Here is a 22,700-nt window from a genome sequence, read left to right as displayed (position 1 = left end):
TAGACGCTAGACAATCTTATGCTTATTTTCTTTCAGCCGAGAAAAGTTGCCAACGGCATGAATGGGCTATTTCGTTTACGTTTGCAGAAATTCATCATTATTTGAAAAGTAATGATGAATTTGATCCAACAAATCACCCTCGTCCAAAACTCGCCCAAAAAATTGGCAGAAAAACTACCGCTTTCTGATTTTTAATTGGTACGTTAAGGGGTTAATGATCAATATCGATATGTTAATATTAATGAAAGCATCAATATTAAATAATAAACAAGAATAAATTATGTATTTTTAGGTGAACTTTGCAACGGATGGTGACAAGTGCCTGCTCGTTCATAAAAATTAACAGATTTAATGAAAGTAAACGCACTTCACATATTAAAGAAACTTACACGGCTTACACATGTAACAAAAATTACACAGAATGTATTCAAAAACTGAAATATATTTTTCATCCTCACCACGAACAAACACCAATAATAAAAGTTTCGTATCAATAGCAATGACAAGCGCAAACGAATATTGGAGTTAGATCAGAGTGCATTTGTTTCTTGTAACGATAATTGAAAAAATATAATTCTTTTCATATTTTCAACAGTGACGCTCTTCATAATTCAGCCTAGTATCTATAATAAATAAATAATTATATGTTATTTTAACAAAATAAAATAAGATTGACAAAAAATAGTTCACCACGCACACGCACCAATAATAAACGTTTCATATTTCACAGAAATAACGCGCGTAAAGATACTAAAGATACACTGCCGTTTGGGCAGTGTGGGATTGTGGTAATGCAATGGCAAGCGCAAACGAATATCGGCATTAGATTGCAGTGCATTTGTTTCGTGTAACGATAATTGAAAAAATATAATTTTTTTCGTATTTTCAACAGTGACGCTCGTTATAATTCAGCCTTGTATCTATAATAAATAAATAATTATACGTTATTTTAACAAAATAAAATAAGATTTACAAACAATAGTTCACCAGGCACACGCACCAATAATAAACGTTTCATATCTCACAAAAATATCTACTTAAATGAAATAATAATAAAATGGAGTAAAAATTTACACCAAGGAATTAAACTTTCACCTACAGTTAACTTAAACACTCTCCTCTTTGCAGACGACCAAATAATAATTACAAATTCTGAAGATAACTTACAGAAAGCTATTTTAAATCTAAATGAGATATCCAAAGATTATGGTATGATAATATCAACAGAAAAATCAAAAACTATGGCCTTTAAAGGACAAGATCCAGCAAGAACTAAAATAGTATTAGATAACAAGATCTTAGAACAGGTGAATTCATTTAACTACCTAGGATGCATATGAAAATGAAAAAGATATAAACGTAAAAATTGCAAAATATTTAAAAATAACAGGTGTAATTAACTCTATATTTAAACCAAACCTAGTTCAAAAACAAACCAGACTAAAAGTATACAATACATTAGCCTTACCGGTCTTAATGTATGGAAGCGAAATCTGGACAATAAAACAAAAAGACAAACAAAGATTAACAACAGCAGAAATGAAGTTTATGAGAAAAACTGCAAAGTGTACCCTATTTGATCACAAAAGAAACGAAGATATTTTGAAAGAATTAAACCAAGAACCAGTAATTGAAAAAATTAAAAAATATAAACATAGATGGATGGAACACGTTCAAAGAATGAAAACAGAAAGATTACCAAAACAAGCCTTAAAGTAGAAGCCATTAGGAAAAAGAAAACCAGGACGTCCTCTTAAACGATTCAACGATGACTTCTAAGGCCGGAACAGGCCATGCTAGGCCTAAATCCTTGATACGTATGATGATGATGATGATGATCTCACAAAAATAACGTGCCTAAGGATACTGAAATTACACTGCCGTATGGGCATTGTCTGAATGACGTAAGGTGCAATGATTAGCGCAAACGAATATCGGCGTTAGATCGAGCAATTCCAATTATTAACTATTCAATCAATGTCAAAACATAAGCTGGAACCTTTAATATGTTGTAAGCATTGTTATTATTTATAAACACAAACAAAATTTAAAAAAAAATCAGCTAGCACCTATTTGTTCCCGTATAGGGAGTAGGCGGGGCCGTTTATCCTACCTAAATTTTGGAGACTAAGTGGGCAGTTCAATTCCCACTGGTAGCCAATCAGACAGATAGCTGGCCCAAGGCTATCACTGATTCATCGGTACGCAGTGAACAAACAAAATTTATTTTTTTAATTTTTTCCTTGGGGGTGCTGCAGTGTCGCATTGCTTATGTACGGGCCGCCACTGTTCGACATTGCGTGGACATCGTCAGAGAGAAGACCGTTAACTGCATTCAAAAGATGAATCAAAATAATGAGTCATAAATCACGCGAATATTAGCTCGTGTCTCGGTCCAGCTGAATGTATATGATACTACACTATTACAGTTCAAAGGAATAATTGTAGTAAGTTGCATGAATTAAAAAAAATTTCTAGTATTTATTAATTTAAAAAAGTTATGAATAATTAACAGTGATCACTTCCAAAAACTTAGCTTTTGGCATTCAGTCTGATCGGTTCAGGTTCCGATGATTTCGAAACGTTTGGCATGTTTCAAAGAAAAGTCGATCGAATTTGAGTAGCTGGGGTGAAAACGTTTTGTCTGGCTCCAAAGAACTCTGTGCCTGGTGTCAGTGGCGTAAGAATCAAGGCCAGACCTGTCCGATTCCATAAATGCAATCTGGTCTTGTTGTTTTTCAATTCTAATCAAAACAGAACGTTTTGATTTGAACGTTTTGAGGAAAAAGGTGGTAATTTGTATCCTTTGTTCATGGTAGGAAGGAAGACAGTATCCAGGGTGATTTGAAGGAAGCATGTAGATTGAATTTGTGAAGAATACTTGCTATTTGTTCCGAGGTTCATTTAAGGTAGGATATTGAAATCATTTTCTCTTTGGATTGTAGTCTGGTAGAAGGATGATAATTACCAATACTTTTTGTATGGTAGTGTTGTTGTATCCATTACACATCAGATTGCTTTTGATTTTATTCAGTTCATCTAACAAAAGGGATCGGAAGAGCAGATCTTACGAGTTCTATACAAGACTCTTGATATTGCCCATTTTCTGTGATGGATTTTTGTGGGAGAATGAACGAATGTATCAGCTAGTAAAAATTGGCTTCTGATAAACTGAAAATTCAACATGACCTGTAGGATTATGAATTATTACGATATCCAAAAAGGGTAGTTGGTTTTTGGACTCACATTCATTAGTGAACTTCATACGGGAGTACAAGAAGTTTATTTTCTCCAGGAAGTGAAAATATGGTAAGCTACATTTGAGGAAAGCGAATCTGCATAACAGACTTGTGTTCCTTAAACGTTTGCACTGCTCCAATATTATTCCTAATTTTGTTAAAATTTAAGAAACTATCCAGTCGTGTTCTGCGCGAAAGATTTATCAAAAAGCAAGCAAAGTGTTAATAGTAAATCGAATACGTGAAACGAAGAAACATTTTATTTAAATAATGCCCAACTTCTGGAAGTTGAAAGTACTCTAAAAGACATTCCAAATCAAGACCATTTTGAGTTAATTTCTCGTATTTCGCTTGCCTCAAATGTAATAGCTTACCATGTCTTTAGTTTCTAGAGAAAATAACCTTTTTTTTTTTTTTGTACTAATGTATAAATGAGTCGAACCAGAACAGCTGGGTTACAAATTTAACCAATAGACAACAACCGAATTTTTCCCGATTTTTCCTTGTCTCCATGATGTCTCACACTTACAAATCATGGGAAATGTAGAAAAAAAAATCAGAGAATTACTTATGAATGAATCTAGTAAATTATGTTTTGATATTGTCCAAATTTTATCAAAAAAATCAAACATCAGCTAATGCCTTTTTATTCCATTATAGGGAGTAGATGAGGCTGTTTTTTTAGCCCTATCTGACTTTTGGAGACTGAGTGGGCAGTTCAATCTCCACTCGTAGCCAATCAGAGATAGCTGGCCCAAGGCTATCACTAATTAATCGGCATGCAGTGAAGAAGGCGGCTAGTAAGTGCCGCCATCTAGTGGTCCCTAACACAATATTTTTAATGTCTGCAAATAGAAAACAGTGTGGGTTCGACGGCCGATTTTCTCGAGTTTCCGGGAGGAAAAACCTGCTATCCCGTGCTAGAGATCGACTAACTCTGGAACCGGTCGAGAAAAGGCTTAGAAAAAGTTCCTCTAGTCGACGACTAGATTCGAACGTCGTGCGGTCAAGCGCTGTAAAGTGCAAACGGCACTTCTAATGAGCTACATAGGCTCGTCCAAATTTTATACAAAGCAAAACCGCTTCCTTTAAATATACCATTTTCAGAAGAACAAGCTTCGCTCCTCATGCCACAACACCAATATTGTCAACACGAAGGCTGATAAAGGTCATGCCACTGTTGTCAAGAAAGCGACCGAGTATAATTGAGAAATCAATATCTTATTAAGAGAGAGAGAGAGAGAGAGAGAGAGAGATCAACCTACAGAATTATCAGCAGGGATCCAACAACATGTCAAATCAATAAATTAAGCAAAGAATTAGACAACGTACAATCGTGGGATGCCACAACTGTTGAGAAATTACGAATTCATGTCCGTTCGCTTCGTCATCGTGGTCTTCCTAAAATGTACAGGGATGGCAACCCACTACAGCCAACAGTGGACTGTACTAGTTCTTTAACTGACTACCATGCAAAACGTGTCTCTCGTCATCTTCGAAATATCACTGGCGATACCAGTTCTTATATCAAAAACAGTCTTCACTTCAAAGAGAAAATAAAAGATCTACAACTATCTAATAACGAGATTATGGTTTCTTTTGATGTAATTTTCATATTCACCAACATACTATTACAAGAGCCTCTCCAGTTTCTGCAACTTGATTTCCCAGATCACACTGTCAACTTATTTAAATTTACAATCAACTCAGCTTGATAAGCAGTGCAAAATCTTTTTGAGACAGGTGAGGAGGCATTTCCTATAAGAGAAAGCCCTCAGTGGAAGTGGCATTTGCACTCCATGGCTTCATCGCCTGAAAGAAGACCTAGGTTCAAATCTAGTCGCCAATTAGAGGAACTTTTTCTAACCTTTCTTCGATCTGTTCCCGAGTTAGTCCATCTCTGTCGAGATGGATTTCACTGTGTACAGTCTGTGTTCTACGAAATCGACCGTAGAACACACACTGTATCAGACAATAAATATACGATATAGTGTTAGCGGTATAGCGTATAGCGTTAGGATTAGGAACTACGAGATGGCGGCACTTGCCAGCCGTCTCTCTTCACCGAATGCCAGATATCGTTAGTGATAGGCTTTGGCCAGCTCTCTCTAATTGGCCTCCGATGGAGATTGAACTGCCATTTCAGTATCCAAAAGTTAGATAGGGCTAAAACAGCCTCGCCTACTCCCTATAAGGCAGGCCTGCACAACATATGGCCCGCAATGCTATTTAGTTTGGCCCCTTCTGATTGATTGAATTATTTAATCTTATGTGGGAATATGAAATTAGACGATTTTTTCCTAGCGTTGAATTAAATTTTTACTAAGACTGCATGTTTACGTTCATGCGATTAATGTCACAACCATGTTTCTTTCAACTCGACAATAAATTTCATTTGGAGTTATTCCCACTGTCGTATTTATACAACAGTGGGAATAGCTTAATTTTAATTTAACTTAAAAATTATAATAATTTGTTATTAAAATAACAAATTATTACAATCGCTTCGAGGTTTTGTTAGCGCTAGTGTTGCTGCGGGGAAATTCAAAGTTACATCTCCGTGATAACGACTTGATGTCTACGAACGAGAACGAATCGTATTACACAAAGTTGGCCATGCCTTGACTGGCTTTGGCAATGTAGTGGTTGGTTGTAGCAGGAGCAATATATTTCATAACTGTTATCATAACCTGCATTATTGTGAGTTTTTCATCATTATTTTTTGTAATTAATATTGTCAATCTCGACACAAAGCTTAAGTAAAAAGCCTAAAATAGATTCGGAACATCGAGCATTTAACCCTGAGTGGACAAACAAATATTTTTTTTTTACTTTGTTTAAGGCAATATAGTGTGCATTGTTTGCCAGGAATCTATCGCTGTGCCGAAAGAGTACAATCTGAGACGTCATTTTGAATCGAAACATCCTAACCTTGGCAAGTTGGATGCAAGTGAAAAGCAGCGAAGTTATTGAAAGTCCTTAGCGGTGAGCAACAAGCCTTTAAAAAAGTGACATCTGCAAATGAAGTTGCCAGAAAGGTAAGCTTAAAAATATCATAAGAAATAGTTTGTGCTGGCGAATCATTTATTGAGGGAGAGTTGATAAAAAAGTGTCTGATGATTGCCGTTTCCGAATTGTGTTCTGATGAGAAAAATAATTTTGAAAATATCAGTTTGTCCCATATGACTGTTCAGCGCAGGGTGGCTGATATTGCCGAGGATCTTAAAGATAACCTGTAAAAATCGGGTAGTGAATTTGTCTATTATTCGCTTGCTGTGGATGAAAGTACTAACGTGAAAGATACTGCACAGCTTTAAATATATGTAAGAGCCGTTAATAAGAATTTTGAGGTGACAGAGGAGCTTGCTGGTTTGTGTTCAATGAAAGGAAGAACAACAGGAAAGGAGATCGCAGAAAATGCAAAGATGTGGGTAACCGAAAAACTATCCTTAAATTTCAAGCATTTAGTAACAGTTTGTACTGATGGTGCCCCATCTATGTGTGGAAAAAATGTTGGTGCTGTAACATTTATTGAACAGTATGCAGGTAAACCATTGGCAAAATTTCACTGCCTAATTCATCAGCAGGTGTTATGTTCAAAGGTTTTGCAGTTTGATCATGTGATTAAAGTAGTATTTGCTCTGGTCAACTATACTCGAGCTCGGGGTTTGAAACACAGAATTTTTCACTCCTTTCTAGAGGAAGATGATGCCGAGTATGGGGATCTACCATACCACACTGATGTACGTTGGTTGAGCCGCGATAAAGTTTTGTCACGCTTTGTCGCTCTAAAAAATGAACTAGTGGAATGTTTGGAACCTCAAGAAGATAGGGAAAAATTCCCATAAATAATGGATGAAGAATGGAATCAGGGTTTATTTTTCTTGTGTGACATTTTGGGTCACTTGAATGACCTTAACTTACAGCTTCAAGGGAAAAATAAGTTTGTTTTTAAGTTAATGTCTCTTATAAAGTCATTCAAAATGAAATTAAGTTTGTTGGAAAATCAACTTGCTGAGAGGGATATTTCTTAACTTGTCGACAGAATATTCCATCAGAATATCATCCAATGGTGGGTGGGAAATATAAGAAGCACATATCACTTCTAAGTGAGGAGTTTCAGAAAATAATGCCATTGAGTAATGAAGACGAAGTCCACATAAAAGTGATTGTGGACCCATTTTTTGTCGAAGCAGGAAATCTACCTGTCGAACTCCAGATGGAAGATATTGATCTCCAGTGTTCTGAAAACTATCAGGTCAAGCATAGGGAGAGTACTTTACAAGAGTTTTATTCTCTTCTGGATCAGGATAAATTTAAAAGTTTGTTGGATACTGCCTACCAGGTATTTCGTATGTTTGCGAGCACATATACTTGTGAACAAACATTTTCGGTCATGAACTTGAACAAAACCAAACAGCGTTCATCTTTAAGTGATATCAATTTAGAGGCCATATTAAGATCGGCCACTTCAAACATGACACCAAACTTTGATAAAATAATGGCAACAAAGAAATGCAATGTGTCACATTCAGTCACTGATATTTCACCGAAAATAAGCGTGATATTCTCAGTGAAATTATTAGTAAACTTTGTGTTTATGTTTAAGTGATTTTTATTGAGAAATTTTGCAGCTATATCTGTTTGTAAATAATTTTTATTATAATTTTAATTGTAACTCTCTAAAAAAATTAAATATGTATATTAATTAGTATTTACTGTAGACCTACTAACAAATTTACTTAGGTTTAGCTGCAGTGGACTAGTCTAAGATTCAAGGTCCAAAGTGATCTGGCCCTTGGTCAGGTGGTCCAAGTTAGGTTTGGCCCTCAAAGACAATCAATTTGTGCAGGCCTGCTATAAGGGAATCAAAAGCGTTAGTGGTTTAATATTATTAATTTAACCATCAACTCAGGCTATTTTACACATCATAATAAGTTGTTCAAACAAATAGATGGAACAGTAATGGAGATTTCTTTCTCATCAGCTTTAGCTGGTGAAGGTATCCCTGTTTAAAGACTTGTGGAGCGCCATCTAGTGATCCAAATGTCGCAAAACTGCAGTAATACATTCTGAGTCATGCGGAAGCAATATATGATTAAAAAAAAAGTAGTTTCAAAGTTCACCACTAGGGGGCGTTGTAAACACCAAATGCATAAAATTTATCTATCACACAAAGGTTCTGAGAGGACTTGAAAAGATGGACACAGGATTTTCCCTTCGTCCCGGTTGTTAACCGTCCAGAGACCTTGATACCTTGCTCCAACGTGCTTTGCTCGTGAAGCTGCACTACCCAAACAACTGCTATACTGTTGCTGCACTCCGCGAATTTCGTCACTTGAACAGATGTCGACGATGTGCACTATCTCCATGTGCTCTGCGACGAATGATTAGGCATGTTGAAGAAACGGAATCGTTGAGAATTAGACCTGGCAGAAGCCGCAAACCGATCAGCTTTCCGTTGCCGTTGTGGAGAGGGCATGAATAACAGCGTTCGTTCCTGCAGTGCATGTGCTGTATCTAGACATGTAGACATCTTCCATAAAATGTTTTCCCGATAGTTGTGTAAAGCATATCGGGAAAACATTTTATGGAAGATGCTTTATTTCTACAAATTCAAGATAACCCTGACAGGAGTTGCTCCTGTAGGACTTTGACTACATCGCTTTAACATTCCTTGCTCGAGTGGAGTTGGACGACGTGTGGCAGCGGATGATTCTGTGATGAGGCGCACTTTCACCTGAACGGAGCTGTGAATACCCACAGTTGTCGGGTATGTGTTATGCAAAAACCGCATATAATTCAACAAAATCCTTTGCATTCATCCAAAGTTACTGTTTGGTGCAGGTTTACAACTTCGTTTATCATTGGACCATTCTTCTTTGAGGACGTTCGCGATTCTGTCCTGTGAATTGCTCAGTTACTACCGAGAGGTATGGCGATATGATAAACAGTTTTGTCGTGCCACAACTACAGCAGCATGTTTGCTGCTGTAGTTGTGGTTTCAGCTATTTTCATGGAGAATGGGACCCTCCACGCATCGGTCAATTGGTACAGGTGGCTCTTCGAAATATTCCATGGAAGCCAGAGTGATCAGCCGTGCGTTTCCCACTGCATGATTTCCCAATGCAGTGGAAAATCACCATGCCTTCTACCACTATGCCTTCTGGCTCTAGGGATTTCTCACAGACACGGTTTATCGGCATCATCCTGATAACTTGCCAGCGCTGAACAGCATAACACAGCAGGTGAACAACATTAGTGCCAACTAGCTGAGTTCTGCCGTTGAACAGACTGCGCAAAGGATGCAGTTTGTGGAATACTGGGACGGGCAGCACATTGGACGGTACAGCCCGTGAATGCATAACCAAATGAATAAAAATGTTATTTATGCGTGTGTCGTTTTTCTCCTTACACATACACACACACAGAGAGAGAGAGAGAGAGAGAGAGAGAGAGAGAGAGAGAGAAATTACATCTACATTCGATATAGTGCCCCTGGTGGTGAATTTTGGAAATGTTTTCTCAGATATTGTTACTGCATGACGTGCAACGTTATCCTGCAACGTTTTTTCGCAGCATTTGGATGAGCGGGTGATTCTCCACAAGGCCTTAAACTAGGTATATTTTAATTTCGATCACCTGATATAACGGGTACAACAAAACTACCATTCAAAAAATTATTGATCATTTTCATCATTCTATACCACACACTACAATCCGATATGAAAAGAATTTCAATGCCCTACCTTAATGGAACCTCGGAACAAATAGCAAGGATTTTTCGTAAATTCGATCTTTTTGATTCCTTCAAATCAGCTTGGAAGTTGTCTTCCTTCCTGCCATCAACGGAGGATAGATGACCACCTCTTTCCTTACCAGCTGTCTATCAAGTGTCCTACTCATATAGGACACTTTCCTAATTGGAGAGATTGGCTGTTCTGCCTCGATTAGAATTCAAGTACATCAAGGCCATACTGCATTTTTGGAATCCTACAGGCCTGGTTTTGCTTCCTCATGCCAAATCCTCTTCGCCCCAGCAGGTTCAAATTCGATTGTCTTTTCTTTGAAACTAAGAAATCGTCCGAACCCGCACCAGATGAGGCTGTATGCCAATATTGAAATTTTGGGAAGTGATCACTCTTAATTGTTCACAAGTCTTTCCCCCCATTTAATTCATAATTATTTTAAATATATATTTTTGTAATCTACGAAACTTACTACCATCGTTCCTTTGAATTCTAATAATGTTCTATCACGTACTTCATATGCGACCGAGACACGAGCTAATATTCGCTTGATTTATGACTCATTGTTGTGATTCATCTTTTGAATGCAGTTAACGGTCTATCTCCCCTGATGATGTCCACGTAATGTAGGGTGAAATATATTGGAGTTTTTGAATAAATTCTGTGTAATTTTTGTTTCATGCGTAAGCGTGAAAGATAAATTAACATGTGGCAACTCGTGTTCATATATGATTAGAAGAAAACAGTCGAATAGCAGTGGCCAGTTTCATGAAGTATTAACGCCCATGAGAGTATCTGTATAAAATAATAATAATAATAATAATAATAATAATAATAATAATAATAATACAGAAATAGAGTACATATGAGAAAGCGAGCGGAGGAAGTTTGAGAGAGAGCGGGGGTTCATCTGTTATGTGGATCGCCACTTTGTGTAAACCATCAAAAATTCTTAGCAGCACAAATCTGAAAGCAATATTCGAAGGTCTGTAGGATTTGAGATTTATAAAGTGTTACAAGTTGAGAAGGATTATAAATAGTATTGAAGGGTTATAAGTAGTATGATCAAAAATAATAGTAAGTGTTTTGGAAGGTGAGAAGCCTGTGGATGTAAAAGATACGTTTATTCCATGATAAGTTAGATGCGAAAGTCTCCCCAGGAAGGGGGAACTAATTCCTACGGAAATTGGGATATTATCAAAAAGTTAAAGGAAGAGTAGTAGGATCTTTGTATGAGGTGATAACACAGGACTCTATTTTACTAGCATTGAAATTCATTAGATTATATTCAACTCGCTTAAGAATGGCAAGCGGATCAGTTTAATATTGGTTATGGAAGATCTTGAATCCGGCATAACTTAAATGCTGCAAGGTTTTTGAGTGAATATAAGGAATGGAGAGTACCAGTAGCGCACTCAGGATTTAATCTTGAGAGGGGGGGGAGCGAGTTGAGTAGACGATTTGAGAATACACACTACGCATCGCATACGACTTATGACTGAGCATCTGCAATGACCGCTAATTCATAAGTAGGATAGAAATAGAAGACACGACACAACATAAATAAAAAAAATGAATTTTATTAATTAGGAAAAGATTTTTGGAAAGTTTTTTAGTATTTTGTTTTCTTTTTTCTTTGGGGCAGGGCCCCTTGCCCTCTGGGTGCGCCACTAGAGAGTACCGTCATCAGCAAAAAGTAGAGTTAGGATTCAAAATTATGAAGATAGATGGACGCACACAGAGAAAGAGAGAGAGAGAGAGAGAGAGAAAGGGGGGGTCTCTGATGTATAGGAGAGGAGTGTGGTGGATAAGAATAAATAAACCTGAGGTACTCCAGATTCGATAAGGAAATCTGATGAGAGGAAGCAATCCACCATGAAATTCAACGAATGATCAGGAAGGAAGATGGCAATCCAACCACGAAGGGCAAAAGAAAGACCAGTAAGATGGCAGCTTGATGAAAAGGCCTCGATGTGAGGCATGATCAAATGCTTAGATTTTTTTCTTTTGACCATCAGTTACCAACCGTATTTTGCCTCGATGCTGATTTTAGAACAATCAGGTTTTGAAGAATAAAATTTCAACAACAAGTTGCGTTCTCTACTAAATTCAAGTGTATTAAAGTCCACTCAAGACAGCTGATAACGCGGGCAGAGCTGCTGTTGTTGAACTATGACACAATTCTATCACGGAAGTACTTCAAACATATCGCATCTTATCCGAGAACACTTTCAATTTGGAGAGTGAAAGAAGTGTTCGCACATTTTATAGGTATCTAAAAAATTCAAGTTTTTTTTTAATAAAAAGGAAGAAGGAGATTAACAAAATAGACTAAAAACATTGGTTTCCAAATATTAATCTGGTCCTTCTGATTTTTATGATCCAAAAGAGAAAGTGTAATTAAAAAATTCCAAAAATATCTAAATTATCTGATTTTTAAAGTAAACGCAGTTTTAAATTATCAAGTGGAAACTAATGATGATTCGTACATGGATTTTTCCACTCTTTTAACAATGATGAAATCCTTAAAAATGCAAATTTAAAAGATATTTATGAGGAAATTATTGGAGAAATATACTGTCGGGTCAATAATATACAGACACCCCTTCGTAGTAGTGGATATGACTATATAATAATAATCACAATCATGGCTCATAAAGGTGTAAAAGGAAGCACATGGTCTTGCAATCTTCATAGACCCGAAAGAACACTAAAATGGGCTTTACTGAAGAGCTCATTCAACAACACCGTTCGGGAAATTTCTACCCTGATGCAATTGCACCAATCAACTGTAAGTGATGTTATTGTGAGGTGAAAATGCCAAGGAACAACAATGACCTTCTAGGACCCATAAAATCATAGACGGGGGACCACCAAGTGTTGAAGAGCGTGGCTTGAAAAAATTGCCTATCCTCGGTTGATCTAGTCGCTACCGAGTTTCGAAATGCCTCTGCAACCATAACTGTTCGTCGGGAGCTGAAGAACATGGGTTTCTGTGGCTGCGCAGTCTCACACAAGCATAATCAGCAAGGTCAATTCTAAACTTCGGGTGGGGTAGTGTAAAGTTCACCGCCATTGGACTCTGGAGCAACTGAAACGCGTTCTCTGGAGTGATGAATCACGCTTCATCATCTGGCAGTCCGACGGATCAGTTTAGGTCTGGCAAACGTCAAGAGAACGCTTTCTACCAGAATGTGTTGCGCCAGCTGTGCGGGGAAGGCATCAAGCCAGGGCTGTTTTTCATAATTCGAGCTGCGTCCCAATTCCATTCACAGAGAATCTTAATACTGCTTCTGTAACGACATTCTAGCAACTCCGCTTCCAACTTTATGGCAACAATTCAGCGAAGGCCAACACAAAGTGAGTTCTGTTCAGAAAGGGTTTCATGTGATCTGTCTTGAAAAACTTGATTGCTTCCACATAGCTCTCAACCGTACCGAATACCTGTGGATGAACCAAGATAATGACCGAGATCCAGGCAGATATCAGTGATTGATCTCGATAATGTTGTTCTGGAAGAATTGAAGAGAATTGCCACAACAACAACATACTGAAATCTATTGAAAAGCGTTTCCCAAAGAATAAAGGCTGTTATAACAACAAATGTCAATGACCTCCTCTAGATTAATGCCTTTCATATTAAAGTGAGATTGAGATGAACAGGCGTCTGGATAGTTTTCATCAGATAGTATTGATATGTTATTGAGCTTGGATAAGTTTGAAACTAGAGGTTCTAGTCGGACTTCACATCAAAATTATGTTATTGGTGGAATGTTATTATTAGTAGTAGTAATAGTATTAGTATTAACAGATCTACATAGAGTTAAAAGACTCGTCGCGGGAGGTCCCACTGTCACACACACGGAGTTTATCATATCTCGACATAAATACATTCACTGTCTCCGCACTCACTACACTCTCTGGCGATGCATTCTAATCACTCACCACTCTCCATGCAATAATCCCGCTCCTCATGAGGTTGTGAAGACAACCTCATGCTGTCTCCCTACGTTCACCCATTCTATGCAAAACCTCCTCCTGAAGAATTGCATGATTATCATAATGGTTATCCATTGGTTCCAAAAAATGTATCTCCTTTAAATCGTAAACAAACAGAATTACAAAATTCTACAAAAATAAAACAATATGTTGTTCATTGCAGAAACCAAAAGAGAAGAAAAAAAAACATTTAGCATTAGGATTAAAACTTACAGAAATAAGTAGAGTAATAATATTTAACAATAAACATGGTTAAAATCGCATATTCTCTTTAATAAAGAAACAAGAACATAAGCAAAAATGATTTTAAAAAGATATTTATAAACTTATGAATAATTCAGTGTTAGAAAGAAAGAAAAACACAATGGAAAATTTACGAAAGAGAGTCAATATTGATTTGAATTCTGATGGCGAAAAAGTTGAAAACTTCATATCAGAACCTCCCTTCAAGAAGAGAATCCTGAAACTTAGCTGCTGTTCATACGCCTAACACTAAAATGAAATTCGATCATTATAAATATTATTTCCGGAAAATTTCCCAATACTCCTCTAAATTGATATCAATATTTATGGCCATTTTGCCTATTTTCTTAAGGAGTACCCCTTGTATAACGTCATTAGCTTTCTTTTACTCGATTTATTAAGGCATTCATATTTTAAGGACATAAATACACGAGAAATAGTGAAGGAATAATTTTGGACATTCTTTTCAATAAGCCTGTTTGCGCATGATTAGGATTTTAGATCCGTCAAAATAATTAATGGAAGATTTTCATTAACGAAGGCGTGAAAACAAAATATAAAGAAAACACAGAAATTTGTATAAAACTGATACTTTCTAAGAAGATATGAGAAATATTTCCGATTATAAATCCAAAATGATGTTTTTGGTAACTATTTACAGATGTGACTTGGCTAAAGAGGAGGACATCGTCGCAGTTTTTAGTAAAATTCGAGAACACTTTGGAAGGATCGACGTTTGCATCAATAATGCGGGAATGGCTGAGCCAGCAAGTCTTCTCACTGGAAACACGGAGTCGTGGAAGAAAATGCTCGACGTTCGTATTTTAAAATCATATTTAAATTCATTGTGTTTAGGTTTCCTTTTAAACAGAATGCTGACATATACTTATTTCAATATACAGTGAATGCAAAAAGTTATATGTGAATATATTTGATATTTTTGCGCTTGTGTAGGTGAACGTTTTGGGACTTTCTATTTGCTCGAAAGAAGCCATCAAGTTGATGATCGAAAGTGGAGTTGCTGGTGGGCAGATCATTCACATGAGCAGGTAGTGGAGTTCCTTACATTTGAGGATTGATTTCATATTCTAGCATGTATCAATTGAACAACGAATAAATATTTTGTTTCTTCATAAAGTTCTAGGAAGCCAATGGAAAAATAGAAAATCCCATTAACAGAACTTAACGAAGCTGTTAATTAATCACGATAAAGGTCTTATAACACCCAAACTTCAATTATCTGTCACAAAATTCATTTCTGAAAGCAGAAAATTCACATGTTTTTATCATAACTGAGAATTCGCTCAATATGTTCCATTCATTGGGAACGTGTGACTTCTAATCTCATCGAAGTTGCAGTTCATCTGCATTGGTCAATAATCAGGGTTCTGGTGGTGATCTCGTATCGGACGAAGAAATGTATCTTGTCCATTATACATGTGATTTCTCTGAAAATTAATGAACTATTGCAGATGTTCTTGAAAAAAAATCACATGGATAATGGATTTTTTTGTCTAGGAGAGTTTCGCATTTCTATACGGTTTCGCAGGACTCTCCTAGAGTCTTGCGAAACCGTATAGAAATTTCATTTGACTCCATAACGCAAGGCCTCCTGAAAAAAAAGAGTTTTAAGTTGACTCTCGGAAACTCGGATTTTTCATCTCTTAAACTCAACAAAATCGTCTGTAGAACCCGCACTATTTCTGACAATAATACATGTGTTAACAAATACGAGATGGTGGCACTTCTTTTATACTATCCTCCCCGGGTGCCACTTAATATCACTAATAGTCTTGAGCCAGCTATTCTGTGCTTGGCTAAATGTGGAAGCTAGCTGACCCCTCGTCTTCAAATCAAAAAAACCGCTAACAGCTTTTTCTCAAGAACAGAATCACCGCGAAAATCTTCTAGTACTTCATCATTTGAATCTTCTCGTTCTGCAGCTTTAAGCGAAAGCTTCTTGGTCAACGCATGAACATTCATTTCGCATTACTTGAAATTCCGCAAAGGCTCAAAGAATTATTCTTGTTATGTCGGAAGATCTGTTGCAATAGTTTCATTTTCGTCTGGAGCCGATTTCTTAACAAATTCAATGTCTGTTTGTTTTGAAATAATTATTTGTAAGAGTTAAGAAATGAACATAATTGGTCATTGCAGAAGTTTAATGCTTTTTTTTTTCGTTTCAGTGTTTTAGCTCAGTACGTTCATGCAAGCGCTGACGTGCATTTCTATAGCGGAACAAAGTTCATGATCCGAGCATTAACCGAAGGCCTTCGACAAGAACTTCGTGCAATGAAGAGCGAAATAAGAGTAGCTGTAAGTAGCAAGTTTCAAACACTAAACAACTTCCTGCCTATTAAAGAACAATGCCTGAAAAAAAGAAAGAAAAAAAAACTGTACGCTGAAACCACGTATTCGTGCACGTAACGTGAAGATTCTTTATTCAAATTGAAATATTTCTTATATGTAGATCTTGCTTATCCGAAGCTTAAAGCAGCTCCGAAACGTACCTCTTTGAGTTTCTTGAGCAGGAGAACAGGATTATCTTAGTTCTCTTATAATACTAATGTGCAGTTTTTTGTTTTGTTTTTTATAACAAAAACATAAAATAGTTTAGCTGTTTCATAAGCAAAGACGAAATTTTCTGGCTAAGATAATAAACAGAAATTGTAAGAAGAACAATTCGAACTAAATATGAATGACAAGAGCAGTCGAAGTATTCCCAAACTGCCGCTGGAAATAGACGAACTAGGAGAACGGAGGTTATTCCTGAATATTTCAACGAAGTTCTTTTGTTGAGAATGATGTGTCGAGAACTGCGTAGATAGAACATTTTTAGAATTTCTATTAAAATAAAAAAATTTTCCTTCGAAATTAACACGAAATGGTTCCGATATTGGCTTCCGGAATTCGCTTTGACCTGGTGTTGGTTGTGCTGGCAGTTCAAAATTCGGATTATGCACAATGACTGAATGGCCGTAATGAGAGATGACGAAATACGAGTTTAGATTCATCGTATGCTGGTCAAAAGACGTTTCTCTTGAGGAATACCAGTGGGTTACGTGATGGCCATGACACAACAGATGCAGTTCCTGTGATCCAACTCTGCACATCCGTTGATGAGATCTCCTACTGGTAAGATGAGTCTTCCTATACGAAAGAGGCACTCGAACTACTGCTATCCATTGAGACATCAGATTTGATGAATTTGAAGAGAAGAAGAAGAGAGGAGGGTGAGTTCTTGCAAATGTCCTGTACATGGCAATTCAAATAATTTGAATAATGTAGAACACGAAATGTTCTGGGAATTTGCGAGAACCTCCTTTCCTGCTCTCCCACGAACTCATTCTCTTACGTTCCCCGTCCTTGTTTGTTAGCTGCTGTACAGAAAAAGCAACACAAAATCTCTTTAACTCGTTACGTTTGACTGACTGCTCCTGATTTTCTTCCTTTTTGCCATTGTCACTTTAGCGTTTGCAGACACAAATCTTAAACTGGTGATTGTCACACTCTCATTCAACAAAATTCGCCTGCAGTTTTTCAGAAATACTTCATCTTCTGCCGATTAAGGATTATTGTTTTCTTAAGAAGACTTAAGGATCATTTCAGAAATACTGCATCTTCTTCATTAGTTGTTTAGGTCCAACGGTCTAATAATGATGATAATAATTTATTTTTTTTCCATCATGCCACGCCACTGCAGTAGAGGGAAACACACACACACACACACACACACACACACACACACACACACACACACACACACACACACACACACACACACACACACACACACACACACACACACACACACACACACACACACACACACAGCAAATGTGATGATACGTCGTTTAACCGGTTAGTCAGCGCAGAGTGCATCTCGTTAGGTCCGTGAGACATGCAAAGGGCATCTTTCCCTTTCATAATATTCTCTTAAAGTCCTTTTTTGGAGTGCTCTAATTCGAGTATAGTAATTTGCATAATGCTTCTGTTTTCAGCAAGTAGTCGGTTTAACATTTTTGAAACATAGAATTCTTGGCGATCTCCTTACCACAATTATTATATTGTTATTATTATTATTATTATTATTATTATTATTATTATTATTATTATTATTATTATTATTCATTTTATCCTACCACAGTTTAGGTATATGATTTCCTGCTTTAAAAAGTTGTACCTACAAGATGACATCTTTTTTGGATCGCCGTACATGTGCGAGTCCTTTTTTCCCACCATGAAATCATGAAATCTAAATGCATATCGCGAGTAGAGAATGAACATCTCGACGGTTTCTTGCGAGCTGTGAGCTTCATCTTATATTCCCAACTACGAAGGACTTGTCGATGATGTGCAACTGAAGGATCCCAATAAACTCCATTTTCGTTACAATTTATTTAATTTGTTTAAAGCATCTTTGCTTCTTTCTAATAAAAACAAAAATTACAATTATGCTTTTGTTTATTTATCTTGATTGTCTGAAGGCTTTTAAGATGAAGGGGTGTGTGTGTGGGGGGGGGTAGTACTTGTTTCCTCATCTTAAAAGTGCTCCGGAACTCCAAAATGTAGGTAGTCCGTGTTCTAGAGAGTAGATCGAAAATTCTACGCTTATTTAGTCATTATTCATTCGTGATGGTTTCAGTTCGTTTTCGTCATATTATTCACGTAGTCTGCCATGTCAGGCAATTGCATGCATTTGTCTGGCTGTTTGCTTATTTTTAAGGACGAAAAAACCTCGAGTTTCTGGAAGGAGAAAAAAAAAAAAATCTAACACCTCTCGCGATGCCAGCTAACTGACCTTCAGCTGAAAATTTAGTGTAAAGAGTCTTTGCGTATCCAAGCTTTTCCAACCAAAAACCATCGTCCTCACTGACTTGTGGATTTTTTTTTTTTTTTTTGAAAAGTACAACAATATTATGTGGCATTTACATTTAATGCCTCATTAATAAAATTTACTTGAATTTTGCACCAGTAACAACATATTTTTAATTTTGAATGAGGATTGCGAAATCGATCGCCTCCATGGCCCAGTGGTTGGGAACCTTTGTTTGGTATCGAATCCCATCTAAGATACGAAGAAAGCTTTATAGTTAAAGGTGAAACAACCGGTGTGATACGGCGGTGCGAGGGCTTTTTTTTCCCCTGCCGAAAGAAATTTCGGATTTTCCTTCTATAGAAAACAAGAAGACTAGCTGAGGAAGCCACTGATTAGATTACCTCCTCTGTCGTTATTTAAATTAGGTTTATTTTGAAAGTAACAGATGATTGGCCCTATTATTATGAAAATACGTTGAGAAAAATGGAATACAACGAGAAAAGAGTAAAGAAAGAAAGACTATCTAGTACATTTAATGCAAACTATATTAAGGTTATATATAGCTGTATCATTTAGGTTACAATTCGGAAATAGATTAATAGAAGAGAAAAATAAATCACTTTGAAAGACAGTGACGTAATTTATGTTTATTGCTCAAAATAATAACTGTAATATGCAGACGATCTGATTACACATATTACGAGATATCAAAATGACCTTCAAAAACCAGTTTATGAAATAAATAAAATAAGCCAACCATGAAATGGAATAAAAGAAAACAAAATCGTGGCATTTAAAAGGAAACATCATATCTAGATTTCTGAAATAAAAATAGCCATTCAAGTTAAAAATAACACAACAAGCAAACACGTTTAATTGTTTACGTCGCATTGCTAAAAGACAAAAATGAAAAAGAAATTTCAGAAAATCTCACGAACAATTAAGTGAATAAAAACAAAAGATGAGGAAACCCAGCTTCAGTTTCGTAAAGTAATGGCTCACTCCCATTCTATTATATGGTTCAGAAACATGCTATTAAAAGGAAAATGAAAGTAAAATACAGGCAGCAGGAACGAGACTTTTAAGAAATCATTTAAAGGAGGCACAAAATTAGACCATATCAGAAATGAAGATAAAAAGAAAGCAAAGCATTTCTAGTTCAAATGAAGACATCAAGGATATATACAGAGAAGTGGATCGAGTATTTCGTACACAATGGAAAGATGGCGGCTACAGAAAAAAAATTGAATATATGTAGCTCACTGGAAGCGTCGTGTGCCATCCACAGCTCCAGACTGCCTGAAGAAAGAGCGTTGTAAGTTCTATTCCCGGCTTAGTAAAATTCTAGAGGAATTTTGCTAAGCGTTTTATTGACCGGTTCCCAAGTTAGTTGATCTCAGGCACGAGCAAGCTGGTTTTTTGTTCCTGTAAACTCAAGAAAATCGATAGAACTCTCACTATTTTCAGACAGTAACTATAGTGTTAGGATTATGGACCACGAGATGGCGGCACTTTACAGTTGCCCCTCTCTTCACCGGACGGACACCATGTATAATAAGTGATAGTCTTGGGACAGTCATCTCTGATTGGATACTGATGGAGATTGAACTTCCCCCTCGGTCTCCGAAAGTTAGATAGGACTAAACCGGCCACGCCTACTTCCTATAAGGGATTAAAAGACGTTATCTGATTGTTTAAAATGTACTTATTAGTTGTTTCATGTTGAAGTTTTCAGAAGAAAAAAAAAACATTTCTTTTTGATGGTTAGTTATTGTTGGTCTTTAGTATGATTAAGCATCGTCATTGATAATATTTGTCTGTGTGTTTTTCAGAGCATCAGTCCTGGATTAGTAGAAACAGAATTTGCTTATCGGATGTATAGTAACCCAGACAAGGCAAATGCAGTGTATTCTTCCACGAAATGTTTACAAGCTACAGATATTGCAGATGCTGTGCGCTATATTCTCAAGTCTCCCCCGCATGTCGATGTAAATGACATCATCATCAGACCTGCAAAACAAGGATTCTAATCTTCATGTGTACAAAACCAGTTTCTTCGTCTAGCAGTACCCTTTTATCTTAGGAGCATTTTCATAGCGCCCCTTTTCTTTTTATTAAATGAGCTTTACAAGTAATCATCATAACAAATATTTTATGTATCAAAATGTATTAATAACTTAAAATGCATTTAGGACAAAGAATGTATTAACACGCAAAGCAGATAAAAATGCATATCATCATGAATTTCCAAAAATATGGTCACTATAAAACTAATTGTATTTCTTATATAAAAATCGATTAATGTTTGGGCTTGTTTTGAAGCAATTTTTTCTCAAATCGCTCTGTTCTGAATTTCAATTTCTCCCAACTATCTTCACTCGATTTATTATATCAACTCTACTGCAGAATAAAATGTTTCCAAATCTTAATTTATGGCATACAATTTATATCCTTATATTGTGGAACTTATAAATTTGGATTGTTTCTCATGTATCTCTGTCAAACGGACATTTTAACTTAAATGCATGTTTCATTTAATCGACCAAAACATCCCTCAATAAATGTTAGAGATAAATGCTGCAAGCAGCACACATTCTAATGTGGTAACGAATGTACGCATTATTATTATTATACACGCACCTCCAAGGAGTCTAGGGACATCGCGAAAGACCCAGTCCATCCACACAATCTATCATACCTCTCCTTGAACCCATTAATAGGAAAAACACTCACAACCGACTCTGGCAACCGATTCCACTCATTCACCAATCTCTAAGCAAAAAATCTAGTCGTCACACCCTACTAACCAAACTTTTATTCAATTTCCAGGGATGAATCCTTGTTCCGGTCCTTCTAGCCAAATGTGAAACATTTCCCCTGCATCTATTCTAAAAAAAACCTTTACGCGATTTAAAGTTATTTTTTTTAAGATGTATGCAATTTAGGATTTCTTTAAGCATTTTAAACTGCAAACATTGATACATCCACATCGGGACGCCTCTGAATCCTCTCTACCGCTTCTTAATCCCCAAGAAACCCAGGGAGACCAGACTTGAATACAGTAATCCAGATGTGGGTATATCAAAGCCTTATAAAGAGGATTAATAACTTAAAATAACTTAACGTCCTTACCTCTACTTGTTAATGTGTTCTTCACTAGTCAAGTAATCTTATCGGCTAATTTAGCAACCTTAGCAATACGTCCTCTAAACTTAAACTTTGTCTACCACTACTCCTAAATCTCTATTTCATGAACGATACTACCATCAATGTGATACACAGTTTATAATCTATTTATCCTCAAATGCATAACTTTACATTTCCCCACATTAAACTGACATCCATTAACTTTTATTCATAACTGACAGCCTATTTAAATCTTCCTGCAAGCTCTCCGCATCACCTTGATTAACTATTACTTTACCTAATTTCGCATCATCAGCAAACAACTGAATATTTCCTTTCAGGTTATTTCCTATGTCATTTATGTACAAATTAAACAGCAATGGTCCCAGCACTGAACCTTGTGGTACACCACTGGTCACCTGTTTTTACCTCGATTCTGCTCCTCCATGTACCACTTTTTGATATCTGTCCAGCAGCCACCCTCTTATCCACTTAACTAATGTCATATCCATCCCCATTTGTTCT

At 36.6% G+C, this 22,700-nt stretch overlaps 1 protein-coding gene across 2 annotated transcripts in view; it reads left to right on the top strand.

Moving 5' to 3' along the window:
• LOC150103684 (dehydrogenase/reductase SDR family member 11-like) overlaps nucleotides 1–21,355 on the top strand; it is a 29,995-nt gene extending 8,640 nt beyond the window's left edge. Inside the window, exons 3-6 of one of the 2 annotated variants that reach the window (XM_090397067.1) lie at nucleotides 14,892–15,045; nucleotides 15,185–15,279; nucleotides 16,417–16,546; nucleotides 20,882–21,355. In XM_090397067.1, the coding sequence (XP_090253193.1) occupies nucleotides 14,892–15,045; nucleotides 15,185–15,279; nucleotides 16,417–16,546; nucleotides 20,882–21,079 (577 nt within the window). In that variant the 3' untranslated portion in view covers nucleotides 21,080–21,355. Of the gene's footprint in view, nucleotides 1–14,891; nucleotides 15,046–15,184; nucleotides 15,280–16,416; nucleotides 16,547–18,377; nucleotides 18,683–20,881 lie in introns of those variants that run through there. The other variant, XM_090397068.1, reaches the window with a different exon arrangement.
• Nucleotides 21,356–22,700: the final 1,345 nt, after the last annotated feature.

The sequence above is a fragment of the Typopeltis vanoorti genome, chromosome 8, assembly GCF_054136105.1.
Source record: "Typopeltis vanoorti isolate ZY-2024b chromosome 8, IOZ_Tvanoo_1.0, whole genome shotgun sequence".
NCBI lineage: Eukaryota > Metazoa > Arthropoda > Arachnida > Uropygi > Thelyphonidae > Typopeltis > Typopeltis vanoorti.
Note: the sequence above shows the minus strand (reverse complement) of the source record. Positions and strands in the feature narration are given on the sequence as shown.